The sequence below is a fragment of the Microtus oregoni genome, unplaced genomic scaffold (assembly GCF_018167655.1).
Source record: "Microtus oregoni isolate MIOR12 unplaced genomic scaffold, Mior012 000020F_ref0000438, whole genome shotgun sequence".
NCBI classification, from domain to species: Eukaryota; Metazoa; Chordata; class Mammalia; order Rodentia; family Cricetidae; genus Microtus; species Microtus oregoni.
In genome coordinates this window covers 31,436,250-31,456,167 of record NW_024543079.1, presented here as the reverse complement: position 1 = coordinate 31,456,167, position 19,918 = coordinate 31,436,250, and the positions used below count along the sequence as shown (strand labels likewise).

The 19,918-nt window shown below is 39.3% G+C and overlaps 1 protein-coding gene across 2 annotated transcripts in view; it reads right to left on the bottom strand.

The window, feature by feature from the left end:
- Pak5 (p21 (RAC1) activated kinase 5) overlaps positions 1 to 19,918 on the bottom strand; it is a 260,580-nt gene that overhangs the window by 76,366 nt on the left and 164,296 nt on the right. For both annotated transcript variants that reach the window (XM_041670909.1, XM_041670908.1), the window contains one exon: positions 6,928 to 7,142. In XM_041670909.1, coding sequence (XP_041526843.1) covers positions 6,928 to 7,131 — 204 coding nt within the window. In that variant the 5' untranslated portion in view covers positions 7,132 to 7,142. The remainder of the gene's footprint in view (positions 1 to 6,927; positions 7,143 to 19,918) is intronic.

Sequence of the window (19,918 nt, the reverse complement as noted above, 5' to 3'; positions counted from 1 at the left end):
GAAATTTCGAGAAACATGCTAGAGAAACCCCAAATTACCAGGGATGGACTCTTAGCTAAAACTGAATTTTGAGGATATTCTTGACGGTTAAATACCAACCCTCTAAATGGGAGAATCAAAGGCATTTTTTTTTCACCAGCAATACCTTTGCAATAATGCTTTAATTATCTCGTGAAAAATTATGATACCTTGTCTGAGAACACTATAGATTCTTTTTTTTTTTTTTAGACGTAATGCACTCTTACCATCAGGGGTTAGGGAGTGTGATAATTATAAGAATGGGTTTTAGAATCAGATAGTTTTTGGGGGGCTTGAATTTGTTTTGTTGTTTGTTTTTGTTTTTTTAAGTTGCCAGATATGAAATTTTCAGTATTTTGTTTGAGACAGGTTCTTACTTTATACTCTAGGTTAACCTTGAACTTATGGTTCCTCCTGCCCTGCGTAAGCTTCCCCAGGGTTGGAATGACAAGCATGAGCCACCATGGACTGCGGCATGAGAACTGCAGAGTTCAGTTTGGTAATTCAGTCAGCCATTATTCTGTGAAGCAACATCGAATGTCGATCAGAGTCTATAGTCATAGGCTCTGATAGACAAAGTCATCTTGATCACTAATGTTTCTAAAGCATGTTCACCCCAACCTAGTTTTTGCCATCTTCTCCAGGGCAACCAATCTTTCTTGTGCAATATGGAGCAAGCTAGGAAATCTACCCATGATAAAATAGACCCATCAGTTTACATGCTTGTTCAATGTTACAATATGAAGTTCTATGCCCAGGGTTATAATTTTCTTTTTGATCATCTTCCTATCAAAAGCAAATACTCTGAGGGATGAGCACCCGCAGTAATCCTAACCCTTAAATTCACAGAAGAAAAGTGCTGAGCAACCAAAGGCGGCTGGTTCAGAGAGCAGAGTGTAATTCAAGTTACAAACTGAGTGGTGTTGGGCTCAGCCAATGTTTCTGCCCCCTCACTTCTGGCTCAATACTTCATTAGTCATTGTATTGATGCCACGGATAAAACAGATTGTTCATTTTTGGCTTTAAAAACATTATCTAGTGTTTGGCAACAGTATTCTTCATTTTTGTCAGGTTTGTTTTCTAGTACGGTTCAACAGAACTTCAGATTTCTGTAAGATCTGGTCTGTTTTTATTTATTTATTTATTTTCATATCAGCCTCTGACCTGGAAGCAGATCTGTAGAAAGCATTTGCTCAGTATTGTAATACCCTGTTCATGCTCTGTGTTGGGAAGTCATCACCTCTTTCATTTCTTTTCTGGGGTTGCAATCAGAGACTTTCAGTGCAGAGAAGCTGACAGAGGCATTTATAACAGGGGTGCTCAGAAGCAGACTCAACCATCCTTGTCATAAAGGACTTTCCAGTGTAACCTATGACATAACTTCACTGAATGCCATGTTATATGTTTTCCTTGGTCCTAAGTGTGACAGGAGATGCTAACCTCTTGTGGTGAGATCACTGGTAAGCCGTTCTTCGTGGGGCCTCTTTCAGGGGTACAGAGAAACTGTGAACTGGAGCACTGCTTTCTAAGTGCAGTTGTGGAATAAGAAAGACTAGCTACCTTTACCAAGCTCCCCCAGTGAGCTATAGGGGTGGAATGATCCATTTATGATCCCAGAACTGTCATACCAATGCCAGGATGAGCCTGCCTGGAGATGCCTGGTCAACCTGCTATGTTTCTCAACATGAAAGCAGGGATGTCAACTCCAGTGATGTTTTTCCTGAACACCACCATCCTAAAAATGGCAGCTTTTATTTACATGTAACAACAAGGCCATTTGAATGTGGCTGCTCAAACTTAGAAAGGAAATTGTAAGGTGGCTTAAGGTAGACACTGTGAAGACTGATGCAAAGGAAGATGGCACTCATGAGTTCTTATGAGAACTTAGCTGGGGCTGAGGTTAGATTTCACTTTCTAACTTTAGAATCAGTGAGGGAGAGGAAAACAGGGACAGTGTAAGAAGGGATGAAGAGGGAGACGGGAGGAGAGAAAAGAGGGAAGAAGTGGGAGACTGATTTGTGGAAGAGAGGATATGTCAACAAAGTATACACTTTGTTTTTTCTTTTTTAAAGATCTATTTATTTATTTATTATGCATACAGTGTTCTGCCTGCATGTGTGCCTGCATGCCAGAAGAGGCTGCCAAGTCTCATGGTTGTGAATCACCATGTGGTTGCTGGGAATTGAACTCAGGACCTCTGTAAGAGTATCCAGTGCTTTTAACCTCTGAGCCATCTCTCCAGCCCCCAGGGTGTACACTTGAAGTCTAGATTAACTTAAGAGTCAAAAACTTGTCAGCAGCTCCAGCAATGGGGGACTCATGCATGGAGAGGCTTTGCGTGTTCTCTTTTCTCCCAGGTGAAAAGCGGTCTCTCTTACCCAGCTTCGTAGATTCGGCAGGTGAGATGTAGTTTCCCAGTCCCCATGCTGGTGGGCTGGTTGCAAAGACATTTTTTATTTGAAGTGAGTTTTGAAAATAAAAGGCATGGGAAAGTATGGGAGAGCCTGTTGTCTTCACTGGCTTCTGGAAGTGTAGCAGTATGAGAAGCTTTGACAGAGGATTTGCCATCTGTCCTCCTGGTGGGAGCCTTGGTTCTGATCATCCAGATACACATGGATGCAGCTCTTTTGAAGTGGAATTTTTACAAATAGTTTTAAAATAAGGTTGAGCTTCCAGACAGGTTCCATCTTATAATTACATTCTGTTTCCACTGAAATCATCTCAATGAACTCGCTATTTATTCTAAAAAAGCTTTGTGTTTTTTTTTTCTCAGCCCTCTTTTGGCAATCATAGAGCTGGAAGGACTTCCTGGAGCTCAACTTTTCACACCTTTCAGTGATGACTCCCACCCCTAACCTGCAAGATTATATGTTAGATCAGCATGGCAGGTAAACTTTCAATTTGATCTGACCTTTAAATGAATCCATTAATTTCCTAAGAGAATAATTTCTGGATGCAAAACTCGTAGCTTTCACCTGTAGAGGATTATCAGGCATCACACTCTCAAGTACAGTTTCCAAATACTCTGCACTCTTTGCTGTCCAATTACTGCTTCCCACCTGGCGACATCTTCCTCCTCTTTCCCTGGCATTCTCTGTCCCACCCCTGTAGGTGTTCTATTTTCCCTTTATACCAACTAAACTTATTTTTGCCACAGGGTCTCTGTACTGTTTCTTCTTCCTGGCTGTGAATATTTCCCATTTTAACGTCTGCCTAGTTGTTAGGTAAATTTCGGTGTTTCTTCACCAAGGCAGACATTGGGAAAGGGAAAGAAGAAGTCCAGCTGGGTAAACACTATGGCATCACGTTTCAAGAGCCAAAATAGATGCTTCTATACCCAACATGTATCACAGTAGAGATAGTTATAAAACTAGAAAGAGCTAAAACTATATTAAAGCAGAGGAAAGCTGTAGCGGATTAAATCTATGGCACATGGAAACTATCAGGATGACAATAAAGAGGACAGAGGCCACTGAGTTAATCTGAAAGGTGATGTGAGGACCACAGTGTAGGGCAAAAAGCAGGCAAAGTCAAAAGAGTCTCTCTGGGTTACTCCTCACTGTCACGGTTTTTGGGAATCTCTTTCATACAAAAGTGTGGCAAGTATCTGCTATAGTTTGATTCCTTGATGACTAATCTCAGTAATTAGAGGGGACGCTAAAATAAATAGCCCCACTAATGCTAGAAAACATATAGCTGTCCTATAGTTTAGGAACATGCATTTAAAAACATATTAAAGGAATGAGAGACTGTCACAGACATTGGACTGTGTTGACAGAGTTAAAGATATTTAGACTCAGTATGAAGCATGAGCAAGGAGAAAGAGAATTATAAAGCTATGAAGGAGGACTCATTCACTGAGGCTCTTCTGACAGAAACTATAAGGAAGGAGAAAACAAGGAGTGATCTCCCCAAATCCAACAGCTGAACTTGGAGGTTCTCTTCTCTTGATTTTACCTGTTTTGTCTAACAAGGTTATTTTTAACGCAGTTACCAGATGTAGAAGATTTAAAAAGGAAGACAGAAACCCCAACTTCAGAACGTTATAAAATATTGACAATTGCAGAGATGAAGATGACCCAGGAGAGCCAGCTTGGCAACCTTCAGCCTCCACAGGATAAAGAGAAGACTGTTGGGAGGCTTTGAAGAGCAATCATTGACTTACCAGTACACACATGGTCAACTCTCAGTGGAAAAGCTTCTTCTTGAAGTCAACGACAATTAATATAGAGACCCACAGCCAGTCAATGTAGAGAACATGGAGTGGTGTGCCCTGAATGGGACCTTTAAATCACCCTAAATCTCCCTAAAAGGTTCGGTGGACACATGCTTACAGGAAAAAGTGTTTTCTGGACACAAAAGAGCAGTTGCACACATGAACTCACTGTCATTGTGACTGCATGCACAAGATCAAACACATGACTCACAGTCATTGTGACTGCATGCACAAGATCTGAGCAAGCTCAAGCCAGATGGGATCCCATCAGGAAGGGACGTCCCACCCTTAACTGAGGAGATATTGGCAATTGGTAGCTTCTAGGAGAGGGAGAGCCAATTTTCTTTAAGGATATGACTCTTGCTAGCTCAATCACATTTCCAAACAGGCCTTAAACCCAGGGGTATTTGAAAAAGACTAATTAGACTCCATGGATTTTAAAAAAATAGAAAAGATGAAGCTGTGTGAGTATGGAGGTGGAATGGGTCTCGGAAGAGTTGTGGGTAGCCAAATGTGATCAAAATACATTGTATAAGATTCTCAAACAATTAAAGCATACACACACACACACACACACATGGGAACTTTGAAATTAGTCTCTCTCTCTCTCTCTAAATATATATATATATATATATATATGTATATACCACTCAGAGGTTATAAGCACTTGCTACTCTTTTAGAAGACCTGAATTTTTTTTCATAGCACCCATGCTGGATGTTTTGCAACTGCTTGTAACTTCAGATCCAGGGAAAATGACACCCTTCTAGCCTCCAAGGACACCTACATGCAAGTATGCACACATACAAATACTCTCTCACACAAGTCCACATAATTAAATAATAGAGTAAGTCTCTAAAAGAAAATTCCTTGAAGTTCTTTGACGACGCTAAAATAGATAAGGGATTGTCTAAAAGGATATAAGCATTTACATAACTCTGAACTGTCAGGTTAGAGAAATTGTATTCAATTATAATAGAATATTACATTTAGTAATTTTTCTGGACTTGATGCTGACTCAACCACTAACAGTCAACTAGAGAAGACAAAAGTCTCTTTTCATGAACATATAGAACAATTAAAATAAGCAAAATGAGTACAGTATGAAGATCAAAGGGCAGCAATCACAGACTATACCATTTGATATGAACATCAGACGATTGTTCTTAAACTTTTTGGTTTTAAGAACTCCCCAGATTTGTTCAGGATCCAAAAGACTTCTGTTGATGTGAGAATTAAAAACCATCTACTGTATAATATATTAAAAAACAAGAAATTATTTTAAACTTTGATTTTCACTACATCATCATCACCATTCTTCTTCTTCTTCTTCTTCTTCTTCTTCTTCTTCTTCTTCTTCTTCTTCTTCTTCTTTTTCTTCTTCTTCTTCTTCTTCTTCTTCTTCTTCTTCTTCTTCTTATTATTATTATTATTACTTTTTTAAAGGCAGAGTTTCTCCATGTAGCTCTGGGTGTCCTGGATCTCACTCTGTAAGCCACGCTGGCCTCGAATTTGGAGATCTGCCTGCCTCTGCCACCCAAGTGCTGGAATTAAAGGCACGGGTGCTCACCACCCAAATAAGAAGCTTATGAAGCTAAAAAGTGTAAAGTTCAGGGTCCTTTAGGTGTCAACGATGACAGCATGGCACATGTTACTTTCTGGAGAAGCCTCCTGTGTCCTCCGTAAGTAACAAAAGTGACAAATGACTCTCCATTACTCTGAGAATAGTTTGACAATCTGAGGTTCTCAGACTGCACTATGAAAATCAAGTACTCATATTTTCATGATAATTTTATTTATTATAGCAATATTTTGTAGCATGCTTCTCTAGAAAAATGAGTAAGTTATAAAAGTTACAATTTAAACTAAATTCAATTACTTTGTATGAATCAGAATTTTTTATCTCAATCTTAAGTAAAAAAGGAAATTCAAGGATAGTTACATAGTGTGACATCATGATAGTTATATAAAATTTAAATATATCAAAATATTTAGAATTTCTGCTATTATACTAATTCACAATTAAAAAGAAATAGAAATGAAACATTAAGATGTGTTGATGGCTCCTGTGAGGTGGAAGGTGTGATGACCTGTATTTGTGTTTCTGCATTTTGTTGTATCAGTTAGAATGATTTCTGGGCTGTAACAAAAGGAAAGGATCGACATTCTTTGTTAAAAACCTACCAGCTGCTGGTTTAGGTGAATTATAGCCTATTCATGACTGAAATTATTTACTAATATTTGAGTTAGTTCTTTCTTAGGCTGTGAAGGTAAATTTGAAGATACACATATTTATAATAGAAATAATACATATGGATACATACATGTGAGGATATGCATATATTTACAAATATGATTTATTGCTATTGCAATCTGTTATCATTACATCTTTTATAATAGAAAGTATAACTACTTTGAGAGTAGATAGAGTCCCACAGAAATATGTCCTCCAGCAAAATAGTTGATTGGGGCTATTGTTGATATTATCAGAGGAAAGAAATATTATTGACAGAAATAAAAATTCATTTTATAGTTTAATTTTATACCTGGCTTTTATCATAATCAGTATCTGAAGACAACATTTCCTTTTTATGTGCTCCCAAATGAAGACTACGATGGCTAATATATGAGCGATTATAAAGAGGGTACACTAAATCCGACAAGATCAACCTGAAGACAGAGTCCTTGCATACCTTCATGGGAGCCAGCTGGATGGGCGTGATGCATGACGGATCCACCATGGGCTTCGGCCTGTTGGCCGTGTCTGCTAGCAGGCTGTGCCACTGCGGGGGAAGGCCGGTAAATTTCTGCTCCTGTGGGTCAAACCCAGTATGAACCCTGTGTTCGAAGTTGGATGGGCCAGATATTTCAATCTTTTTCTTTTTCTTCCCAAACATGATGTAAAAACCTGTGAAATACAAAAAGAAAATAGGCATTTTATTATATTTTGCCACCAGAAGATAAGACATTTTTTAAAATTATTTAATCACATCATCTTCGTTATCTCTCACAACACTAATTTCAAAAGATAAAAGTTAGATTTTCAGACTGTATAGATTAGGTAATTTCATTCTAAATCTTTGTTCTCGTCTTGAACGATCCCTGTGGATTGCAGTTGCTTGTCCCATTGATAGTGAATTTGGCCCATGTGACCTATACTAATTAATGATCTGGACAATAAACCAGTCTGGGGTGAGGGTGTTTGGAGGATCGGTGTGCTCCAACCCCAACGTATTTGCCATGAAGTTTCATTAGGAAGATTATACTTCCTAATCCTCAGTTTTAGAAGAGGAGATATATGAAGCAGAAATAGCTCAACCTGGAGTCAAGACCAGGCAATCCCAAAGGAACCATTGTTAGATCACAGCTGACAGTTGGACAGATGTAACACATAAAGGGTTATGTCTCCACCGTGTTTGTCATATAAACATTACTGAAGCAAAAGATGACCAATTCTCAAGCAGAAGCACCTCTAAGTCTGGTATGCAGTCAAAAACTAAAACACATATGTGACAAGATCGCATACCAACATGAGAAATGAGCTAAGAATTACTTTGCACATAAATCAATTATTATAGACAGAAATAAATATCAAATACTTAGAAAATCACCTGACCAAAGAATGTCCTGTAAGCATTAACTTCAGTAAATGGTGACCCTGTGCTTCATGGTTCTGGTAGCCTGTGATGCCACCCAGCTTTGGATACTGGGTCATAGGTGAGTGCCAAATTATAGGTGTGTGCTTTTGACTGGGGGTAGTTATCTGTGAGCAGGATAAACAATGCCACTTTGGGAATCCTTCCACATATAGTTGTGGGTTTATAAAAGATGGTAATAATATTTTTTTTCTTAAACCATTTACTTTTCTTTCTTAGGGAATCCTTCCTTACCTCACTGTATAACCATTCTGGCAGGATTGAAGATATTTGTGCCCCAGAAACCCCATCCTGGGAGAAGAAAAAGGCTGACACCTGGTGATGACCAGAGGGGAGTTTGTGAGTTCACAAAGTGCTGAGAACATGTTGGAGCACTTGCAGGGGAGACTGGATAGTGGTGCACACAGTAATGATAGCAGGACCACACCTTGACCTGTATTTAAACCTGAACCTTATACCAACCCTGGAAGGCAAACTTTGGAGGTCACTGGATCTTTCAGTTCTTCATTCTAATGTGGTAATATAGACTAAGTATTCTTTTTCTGCTTTTTCATCATTACTTTTTATTTTGATTGGTTTATTGGTGATGGGTACCTCAACCTGGTTTTAGTAGGATGCTGTTACGTTTCAAGCACTAATTCAGATAATTCCAGTGATGACAGCTCAGGAGGCCGAGTTTTTTTAGTATTACTATCATCTCTCACTTTCTCCCTTTGCCCAATTTTACTTTTCTTCTTCATTGATTAACCTCTCTTCCCTCTTGTCACTGTTTATTGTTGTATTTTAGGAAGTCTTTCTTCTGCCTTCCAGCTCACTCAAGTCCTTACCTCATCTTCTGCTTGTATAAACATTCTGTTACAGACATCCAATTTTGCACAGTCTCAATGCCCTCTCATCTGTGAAGGTTTGGCTCTGAAATGTTCCCAAAGGCTCAAGTATTGAAAACTTGGTTCCCAGAGGGTGGTGCTATTGAGAGGTGATTAGCTCATGTTGGTGCTGAACAGGGTTGTTTGGATATGGGACCTGCTGAGCCATAGAAGTCTTTGATGGGCTTTTTTTTTTTTCAGATTGTTTTCAAGACAGGGTTTCTCCATAGCTTTTTGGAACTAGCTCTTGTAGACGAGGCTGGCCTCAAACTCACAGAGATCCACCTGCCTCTGCCTCCCGAGTGCTGGGATTAAAGGCATGTGCCACCACCGCCCGGTTGATGGGCTTTTTTTGACTCTGACCCTGGTCCTTGCTTCTTGGCACACATGAAGAAGTTGTGTTCTCTGCTATGTTTCTTCTCATTCTAGGTTCAGTAGTGTGGGACTTTGTAAGCATGGACTGAACTCTCACAGCCCGTGAGCCAAAATAAACATTTCTTCTTTTTAGGATTTGGGAAAGGGATTTTCCCAGGTGTTTTATCACAAGAAAAAGATGTGAAGAACATAGAAAAGACGCCAGCTATACTTTATAAGTTCTATTTTAGAGTAATCTGGATATCTATAAAAGATGGTAACAACTCAAATACTTTGCTGACTTTTTTTGACCTTGAAAACATTTAAAAGAAATTGTTTATTTGGGTCTCATTTTCATGCCTGTACCAATACACTTGGCAGGCTGAGGTAAAAAGAATACCCCAAATTTAAGGTTATTCTGGGCCGTGTAGTAAGTTCTTGCTCATATTAATCTACAGAGTAAGACCATGTCTAAAAAAACAAAGGGAAACAAAAAATAAGAAAGAGAAATTCTTTAAACACTTGAATATATAATATAAAATACCACACACACACACACACACACACACACACACACACACACACACACTATGGGGGTTTATAAACACAGGTCTGATGATCTTAAAACTTGGGCAACAAAACCAGAAGTGTAAGAAAGTGAAGGAATCAGGAAGGAAAGTTTGTTGCAGGGACAACAGAGCCTAAGGCCTCTCTCACATTGACTCCAGATGTTGATATATAATTTGCTGTCATCTGGTACAACAAAAAATTATAGAATGCAAGCATTTAACATGCTGAGCCATTGGTGCTTACCTTCTCAATACTCTCAGAACCTGAGGTCCACGTAAGGAAAAAAGTAACGTTACCCTATTGGAGCACATAGTCATTGTCATGTTGGCCAACCCTAGCTAATCCCAAGCACCAGAGCTGCTTATTGGAGCTGTAGCTCTTTGTATGGAACAGCCCATCAGCAGGAAAACTACCCAGATGAGCTGCACCCTCAGTTTCTGTCCTATCAAATTAGGACACAAATACTTTGGACCATTATTTTTGGAAGCCGATTGTTACATAGAGAAAAGCTATAAGAAACACCAATTCCTCCTGCCTAGCAACTTCCTGCATTCATCACTTTTCAATTTTTTGTTGGTCTGAAGTTTTAAACAGCAAAGTCCAATCTGGGCAGCTACATCAGCCATCACACAACTGCCTCAATGCAAAAGAGTCTTAATTTTGATGCCATGACCTGGGCAGTTGACTCCTGGGAGCAAATTAGCGACTCTATAAACCACCTTTTGGCTTTATTTGCTGAACATAGAATACATCCGGAATATAATTTGAGCATTCACTGGCTGAGTCAACTTGACATTTTAATAGATTTTCGCTTTCATAATTTTTAAAAAGAAAACGTCATTTGGGAAGAGTTTGTTTGCACATGTTCATACCTGAACAAACAATGAAAATGCTAGAACAAACATTTTTAGAATTAGAACAGAAATGTCTTGTTATTTCCTTTTTATTTGTGAATTTTTCCAGAGACCTCTATGCCGTTCAAGTGAGTGCATATAAAAAGAAAATATAAATGAATTAACAATGTACCTAGGAATGGTGAAGAGTAAACCTGTGGTTGAATTAATTTAAGTCTGCAGTATTATGTGATCATATATGCCATTATTTAAATGGTATTTAATCACAGATCTGCTTGAATGGTAAGGTAAGTTTTAAAAGGAAACAGTTGTGCATGATAGCATATGCCTGAAGTCTCAGAATTCAGGGAGGTGGATTATCACAGGCTTGAAAACATAGTGCTCTACATAGTGAGACTGTGTTTCAAAATCAAGCAACCAACTAATCAACCATTAAAACAAATCAAGAAAAGACAAAACAAACCAACAATAACAGTAAAGAGCCACAGAATAAGAAGCAAAAGGAAATTAAAGAAAAAAATCAGTTCTAAATTCTAAAGCAATAGCTTAGTGAAATTCTCATTTTACTGAATCAGAAATAGAATCTTAGAGATGCATAGTGAATGTATCCATTGCTGCTTTCATCCAGGTGGAAGATGGAGACAGTGTCCCAGTGTTCCTTAGCACCAGGCAACAGAGGGACAACCAGGAAGGACATGAAAATATGTCTGGTGGGTGTATTTGTTACTTTTCTTGTTGATCTAGACAATACCCTGACAAAAAAAAGTTAAGGAAGGAAGGATTCTGTTGGCTCCCAATTCCAGACCACAGCATATCGTAGCAAGAAAACCATGCCAGCACCACCTGCAGGCAGCTGCTGATTTTGTGTCTACAGTCAAAAAACAAAGAGAGTTAAACGCTGATGCTTGGCTCATTATTGTTTTATTCAGTGTCGGACCCTCACTTATGGAATGGGGCTTTCATATCTAAGGTGGCTACTTCCCTCTGAGTTAACTCAGTCTGTGCTCCACAAAACTGGAAAATTTGCAAGAAATGGGCAATTTTCTGGATAGGTACCACATATTAAAATTAAATCAAGATCAGATAAACAATTTAAATAGACCTATAACTCATAAAAAATAGAAGCAGTCTTTAGAAGTCTCCTAATCAAAAAAGCCCAGGGCCAGATGATTTCAGCACAGAATTCTACCAGAATTTCAAAGAAGAGCTAATACCAATACTCCTAAAGTTGTTCCACACAATGGAAACAGAAGGTACATTGCCATACTCCTTTTATGAAGCTGCAGTTACCCTAATACCCAAACCACACAAAGATGCAACAAAGATGCACAAATACCCAATAAACTACTGGCAAACTGGATCTAAGAATACATCAAAAAATAATCATTCACCATGATCATGTAGGATTCATCACAGAGATGCACGGATGGTTCAACATAGGAAAATTTGTTAATGTAATTCACTATATGAACAAACTGAAAGAAAAAAACCTCCAAATAATCACCTCATTAGATTCTAAAAAAATCTTTTGACAGAACCCCTTCATGCTAGAAACTCCCTTGTAGACATGCCCAGAGGCTTGTTTTCATGGTGACTCCAAATCGCAGAAATTTCTTTGAGAACAGAGTTCTCTTTTCTAAAAGAGCTGACTCCAGATTTTCAGAAAGCACTGAAAGCATCCCTTTGAAAACAACACAATACTAATAACTATGAAGATCCACATATTCCTTTGTATGAGGCAAACTCAGGAACACATGTGCTTGCTTCTGATAATTATGTACATACTAGCTTCTGTTTACAGGCATGTCACAAGGCTTACAAGTAACTTGATTTGTCTAAGTGATCTGGTTAAGAGGTGGCTAAATCAAGTCTTCCTCACTTCACACCTGCCTCTGAAGCGTTGCTATTGACTCGAAGACTGCCAGGCAATGCATTGTCCTCTGTACTAAACTATGTTCACTTGAAATGACATTTGGGCAAAACTAACAATTATATATATGGTTTAAGCCTGGGATCCATAGGCAGAGGGAGAAGGACTCTCCCAAATAAAACTAGACTTCATGATCTGAGAGATGAAAAAACAACAAAATGCAGATCACATAGGAAGATGAAGTGTTTTGAAAAACAAGGGAGTTTTTTTTTAAATAAGGTTGTTTCAAAAAAATAATCTTTGAAAAAGGCAAAAACTGAAATAGCCCCACCTGTGAGAATCATGGAACAAGTGGGCCTTTACTGACACAAACAAAATAGGGAATAAATATTTTAGGAAAGTAGGCGAGATTAACAGATTGAATCAGTTAAGTTTTTATGCCAATAGCAGAGAATTAAAGGATAGAAGTCCTTAAAAAGTATTATTTATAATACAGAACTACTGTCTTAGTTATTTTATTGCTGTTAAGAGATGGCATGATCACAGGAGCTCTTATCAAAAAAAAAACAATTTCAGAAATTTAGACCGTTTTTGTCATGGCAGGAAACAAGGTTGCCTGCAGACCGACATGGTGCTGGAGAAGGAGCTGAGAGTTCTATATCTTGATCTGCAGGCAACAAAAGGGACTTGTGTCCACACTGGGTGTAGCTTGAGCGTATGAGACCTCAAAGCCTTTCCTCACAGTGATGCACTCCCTCCATCAAGGCCACATCTACTCTAACAAGGCCACACCTCCTAATAGTGCTAGCTCCAAGCAAACATAAGGTTATGGGGGCCATTCACAGGACAATATAATAGAGCACTCCTCTACTTCTTGATGGGAGGAGAGACACACAAGGCTGACCTAAAGAGTACTGGGTACAAGCACAGTGAAGGCAAATCTGTCTTTGAAGATTACAATCAAGGAAAAATTCATGCTTACTCATGCATGTGTATGATGGGATTTACATTTATGCAAAAATCTCAGGCATGTGTATAATGGGATTTACATATGCTTAAAATTAGAGAATCTATTGCCTACTAACAGGAAAATCATCTAAAGTTGTATAACAGCTCATATGTCAGTCAAGGAAAAGATCCATCCCATGGCTGCCCCTGGGAATTGACTCTTCTTTCTGTTTAGACATATAAGAAAACCCAAGAAAGAACTTGAGTATCCTGAGTCATGTGATTTCTGAGTCATGTGCTATCCTTTTGATCTCACGGTTAGTAAGTTTATATTTCACTGACACTACTTTGTATCTTGTCCAGTTTATTATTTGAGATGCAAACGATCTGGGCCTTACATCATGGGATACCATGGAACTCCCTCTAACCCTTTAGAGTTGTGTGTGTGTTTGTGTGTGTGCAAAAACTCGGGAAAATGACCTGGTAAAACCTGAAGAAATGTCATGGTAAATCAGAACTACAAATTGTTTGAGAGTGGGTCAGTAATTCTTATATTTCGTATACTTTATGAACTATATATTTTTTGTTGAGGTATTTTAAAGTCAACTTAATATCCCCCAGATACCCCAATTACTCACTGAATGCTTGCTGTATCTTTGAGGTTGAAAACTGGAACTGTTTGCTCGAACCTCAACCCAAGTTCTTTAACAGCTGCCAATTCTGCAACTCAGGGTAAACCACTTGTCGACATCTCAGAATGTGTGCTTTGAAAAATGAAATGACATAATAACCTCAGTTGGCTGCTGTCAGGCATCAAAAGAGATGCACAGGAGACTGGATCTGACCTAGATAGCTTTTGTTTCTGACAAGCCTACAGAAACAATTTAAGATAACTATGGTGATGATATCTGTACAAAATGTTTAGGTACAAAATCTCAATGAACAGTATGTCTAAATGCAATTAATATGGTGAACTCCGTGTTACACACATTTTATATTAATAGCAATAAGAGTAGAGAGGGGACAAATATGTGCTAGGAATTCAGACATGCATGGAATGAAGTAGTTATCTGACAAGAGCCATATTACAGATGAGGCTGGGCAAGACAAGATGGGGAGAGATGAGCTCAAGCTATTAGACAATCTTTTGTTCATGTCCCCATCAGCATCTCAAAGAATATTGGATGAGTAGAGTTGACCTTTAAACTCTATCTCTGACAACTAATTAGTGATATGGTTTCAAGCCCTATGACTAAAGTGAGAAGCCAATGACAATAGTGGACCATTAAAATGTCTAACAACTTTCCAAAGGTCTTTAGTGTTAATTATCCCTTCCCTTATTCCCTTTTTTACCCTCTCATCCTTGACCCAATCTAACCTTTCCTGTCTCATTAATCCCATTTAATCCTCTATGCAGCTGCAATTTACACCTCCTTAAAAGCTTCCCCTCACAATGGGCACTTTCTAACTTTTGGATCTCTATAGGTTTCTCAAATGAAGTACACATTTATGAAGTTTCAAAGTTAATATTCGTAAGTGAGAGGAAACATGCAAAAATTTTATATACGTAGAACAATAAAGAGTTTAAATAGCATTGTCTTATAATATGGTGGCAATGCCCCTACTAGAAACCACAGACTAATAAATAAAATCTAGTGCCGGGAATGGGTTCCCTCTTCAGGAGTTGTTGATCAGTGAATTCCCATAGGCCTCCAAACACTGCAGGCTGATGTCATGACTCTTGGTTATAGTTCTGCACTTGATGGGCTTACACTATTACTGAAGATACCACACATCTGAGTCATAGGATGTAGAAGAACAAAACTGGTACTAATCTGGAAGCTTCATCTTTACTAGATAGCCTTTAAAGTACTGAAAGATGTTATGCATGCTAATGGAAGAAAAAGGCAGTCATCAACCTTACCCAGCTGTGTACTCTGGGAAATACATTAATTTCTAGCATGACAAGACATGCCCCTGGTACCGTAGTGTCATAGACTTCAGGAGAGTAACCAACTACTTTCTACTTGTGGACTTGTCCCCACAAGCTTGAAAACCATAACTGGCACCATTATTGAGGCCAAGAACCTGTGTCTAGACAGTTATAGGCCCTGGGGGGATTTATATTGCATTTTTTTTCTGTTAAATGGACATAGTTTAAAACTGACTCCCACTTAAATATCTTTGTATCCGTAGATTAATGCACCTCTCATCCCTCACCAGAGAAGCTTCTTTTTGAAGTAGATGGTAATTAACACAGATACCTACAAGACACACAGAAGTGACGGGAGAATATTCAGCCATGAAGGGGACATCTATATCACACTTCTCCTCCCAAAGCTCAGGGATCATAGAAGAAGAGAGAGGTGGAAGATTGTAAGAGCCAGCGGTGTTGGATGTCTGTAAGGGAATGTTATTTTCTGGAATCAACAGGGCAATTGCACATAGGCACTCACAGCAGTTTTCATAGCCAGCACAAGATCTGCACAGGACAGAGCCAGCCAAAAATTCAAGTGTGAAAAGAGGGGGTGGGCACAATGCGCGCTCACATGAGGAGCCACTGGCAATCAATGGCTGCTGGCAGAGAGGGAGCCAGGTTTCTCTAAGGGAGCCCTGGGAGGTTGACCACACTTTAGCAGATGGCCATGTAACCTAGAAGATAAAGATAGTACAAATTGGACATGTTAGGTTTTTGATTGTTTTTAAAAGAAAAGAGTCGCAACACTGAGTAAATAGAGAAGGGGGTTTAATCTGAGAAGAGTAGGGAGGTGTAGGTGAATATGACATTTTATGAAGCTCTCAGAGAACTGATAAAAAAGAAAAAAATCTAGCCATACAGACACAGAGACATAGAAAAAAATAAGAGCACCGAATTTAAAAGGTGTGCCTTTAATGCATTTCTTTGGAGACAGTCATTTCTCACCAACTCTCCTCATCAAGAGAATTTTCTATTCTTAGTCTCATATCTATCATGAAGAATGTGGTAAACGTAATAATGGGTATTTAAGTACTTTATAAATATCTACCTGTGTCCAGATAATGTGCGCTTAACGGCTTGGCCTGCCACTGGTGGAAGAAAAATGTTTGATTCAAAAAATGTGTGGCAGAGGGGAAGGCACCAACCATAGACCTCCTTGTATTATAGATTCATCAGAGAATTAGAACCAAGAAAAAATATACACCCAGACTGTAGCTATTCTACTATTAGGGAAAATTTAACATGGGATTCAGTGGTTTAGAAGCTCAGATGAGTTCATTTTATAATCTCAAAATTCAGTTGTTTTCTACCGAGAATGTGTCCATGTGCAGGCTGTTAGTAATACATTGTTTTTCTTCCTTGCTTCCTTTCCTTTTAAGCTTTGGTGTATACAGAACAGGTCATAGAACAGTTGCTATGCTTTCTAAATACTCCTCCCATGACAGAGAAAGAAAAACTGCTCAAATTCTGGCTGAGGAAAATAGTTATTCTTATAGCTTATTTCCATTTCTATTACATAGCCTATACAGTCGCTTGGGATCCTGCCCTGTTTTCTCTCTGCTGCTTCTCAGACTTGAGTCCTAATCCACCTAATACCCATCCTTTCAATAGCTAGAGACCCTTTTCTCTTTGTGGATCCAACTTGTTTCCAAGTTCATTCTTTGGATGTGAACTCAGCCTTCACAGCCGATTCCTTGTATCTCATGTGTCCTTTTCTACTTCAGAGAACTCTTTTGACGTTTGCTCTGGTCACCAAATGAGGATCCTATTTGCTTCTTCCTTCTCATTTAAGCTTTCTGAATCTCCCCCAGTTCTCTAATGGGCACACACAGTTGTGTTTAGCACATCCATTTGTCCAACTCTACATCATGTAAGTTCTCAACATTATAGCACCTTTCAGGTTTAACTTAATTACTCTCAATTACTTTCATCCATTCATCTCATTTTCTCACTCTCCATGATCCAGGACTGACAAAAGGCATGCTTTGAGGAAAATTCATTTAAATTCTGATCATTTCCATAGTGATACCACAATATTGAGATGTGATTATCATGTGTTTCAAAGCAGTATCAACATAGTAGACATCCAAAATATCTTTAGAATTATCCAGTCAATGTTAGAATTGAAAGCTGCTCTTTCACCATAGCCTTACTCTGAGTTTCTTTCCTCCTAACACTGAAGATCATAACTAAGGAGATAGTCTAGAATTTTCTTCTGAGTTTCAGGTGGGTGTTTCCAGATCCCTTTTTGGATTCTTCCTATTTTTGGCACTCAGCATCTCCGACACTTAGCTCTTATTCTTCCCACTGGCTCCATCTGCTCACTTCTTGTAGCTAGTTCCTCTGATACACTGTGCATCAGATTTCTGAAACCAGCTCTGAAAACACACCCAGACTTTCTTTCTTCTTACTGTGCAATAAATAATCGCCAACTTCAGTCTGCACATCTTTTAGAACCACCACTGTACTAGTCTCTTCTTGCTGCTCTAACACATGAACGCACTTAGCAGCTTAGTTGCTGTAACCTAACATCTCTGAATGTTGAAAGTTTGATATGAATCTTAATGGGTGAAATCAAGGTTTTGGTAATGCCATGTTCTTTCATGGACACTTAAGGGATGAATCCATCTCTGCTCCATTTCAAGTGTTTATAAGTGACTTGGTTTCTTTAGCTTTTGGGTCCTAATTCAATATTTAAAGACAGCAGTATTGAACATTTCTCTCACGCCCTTTCATATTTCACATAACCCTCTTCTGTTCAACTCGCTAATCTTGGGAGTTCTTATGATTACATTGGGCTTGTTGGGATAATCTATTTCATTATTATCTGGTTTCAGCATGTTAATCACAGCAATGGTAACTGTAATGCCCCTTTACAAGGGAATACTCCACTTTGTGGGATGCCAGAAGCCTCAACTCCCGTGCACAATGTAGCCTATTGTATTTACAGGTGACAGTGAGTTTATTTCAGGCACTATTCCCTCCACTCTCTCCACACCACTCATGTTACCATCATTGCATGGGTTGCTACAAACCCATCTAGCTAAGTTTCTCTTCAAATCAACTTGTATCCTTCCAAGGGATGACTCCACTCTGCAAGGGAACTAGTCTTTCTAAAATATAAATTTGTGTCTCTTTCTTCTAAACCTTTTCTGTTGATTTTCGTTGACCTATGAACAAACCAAACTCATGTTTCAGCACATTTCTATCTCCAGAAATACCTTCTTTTCTTCAGAAACCTTTATTATCTTTTTTTTTATTGAGAAAAGGAAAAAAAAAGTATCCGCCTCCTCCCAGCCTCCCATTTCCCTCCCCCTCCTCCCACCCTTCTCCCCTTCCCCCAAATTCCTCTCCGCCTCCCTCTCCAGTCCATAGAGCAGTCAGGGTTCCCTGCCCTGTGGAAAGTCCAAGGTCCGCCCCCCTCCGTCCATGTCTAGGAAGGTGAACAAGGAAACTGGCTAGGCTCCCACAAAGCCAGAACACGAAGTAGGGTCAAAACCCCGTGCCATTGTCCTTGGCTTCTCATCAGCCCTCATTGTTTGCCATGTTCAGAGAGTCCGGTTTTATCCCATGCTTTTTCAGTCACAGTCCAGCTGGCCTTGGTGAGCTCCCACTAGATCAGCCCCCTTGTCTAAGTGGGTGGGTGCGCCCCTCGTGGTCCCGACTTCCTTGCTCATCTTCTCCCTCCTTCCGCTCCTCATTGGACCTTGGGAGCTCAAACCAGTGCTCCAGTGTGGGTCTCTGTCTCTATCTCCATCCATCACCAGATGAAGGTTCTATGGTGGTATGCAAGATATTCATCAGTATTGCTATAGGATAGGGTCATTTCAGGTTGCCTATCCTCAGCTGCCCAAGGGACTAACTGGGGACATCACCATGGGCTCCTGGGAGCCACTCTAGGGTCAAGTCTCTAGCCAACCGTAAAGGGGCTCCCTTAACTAAGAATTGTGGTTCCGTGCTCCCTTGTCCAACCTTCCTTTATCCCAATCCTCCTGTTTCCCCAAGTTCCCCCCTCCTTCCCTTCTCACTTTTCTCTCCCCATCTCCCCTTACCCCCATTCCACACCACTCCCAAGATCCCAATTTTCTCCCCGGCAATTTTGTCTACTTCCCATAGCCACCCAGTTTCTGCATCCCGACCCAGTCCTTACCATATCATCTCCACTCTCAAAAGAGTACCTCTTCTGTTTTTAGAACAGTTGCTACTTCCTCAGAGAAGCCTCTTTTAAACTAAGAATACCACTTACGTTCCTCTGAAGTAGTGGTTATCAACCTCAATGTGGTCATCTTTTAATATGCTCCTCATGTTGTAGTGACTCCAACCATAAAATTATTTCCTTGATACTTCACAACTTTAATTTTGCTACTATTATGAGCCATAATGGAAATACCTTTTGGAGATAAAGGTTGGCCTAAAGGGTCAGGACCCAAAGGTTGAGTACCATCGCTCTGTAGCAACTTGTATAGTTATTGTACTGCAGAAACATTGTTTCAAGTTACAAAAGTAATCCACACTGGCTATGGATAGGATAAGCAATACACTAGCATGCAGAACAATTATTCAAAATATGTCACTACACTGTTCCTTC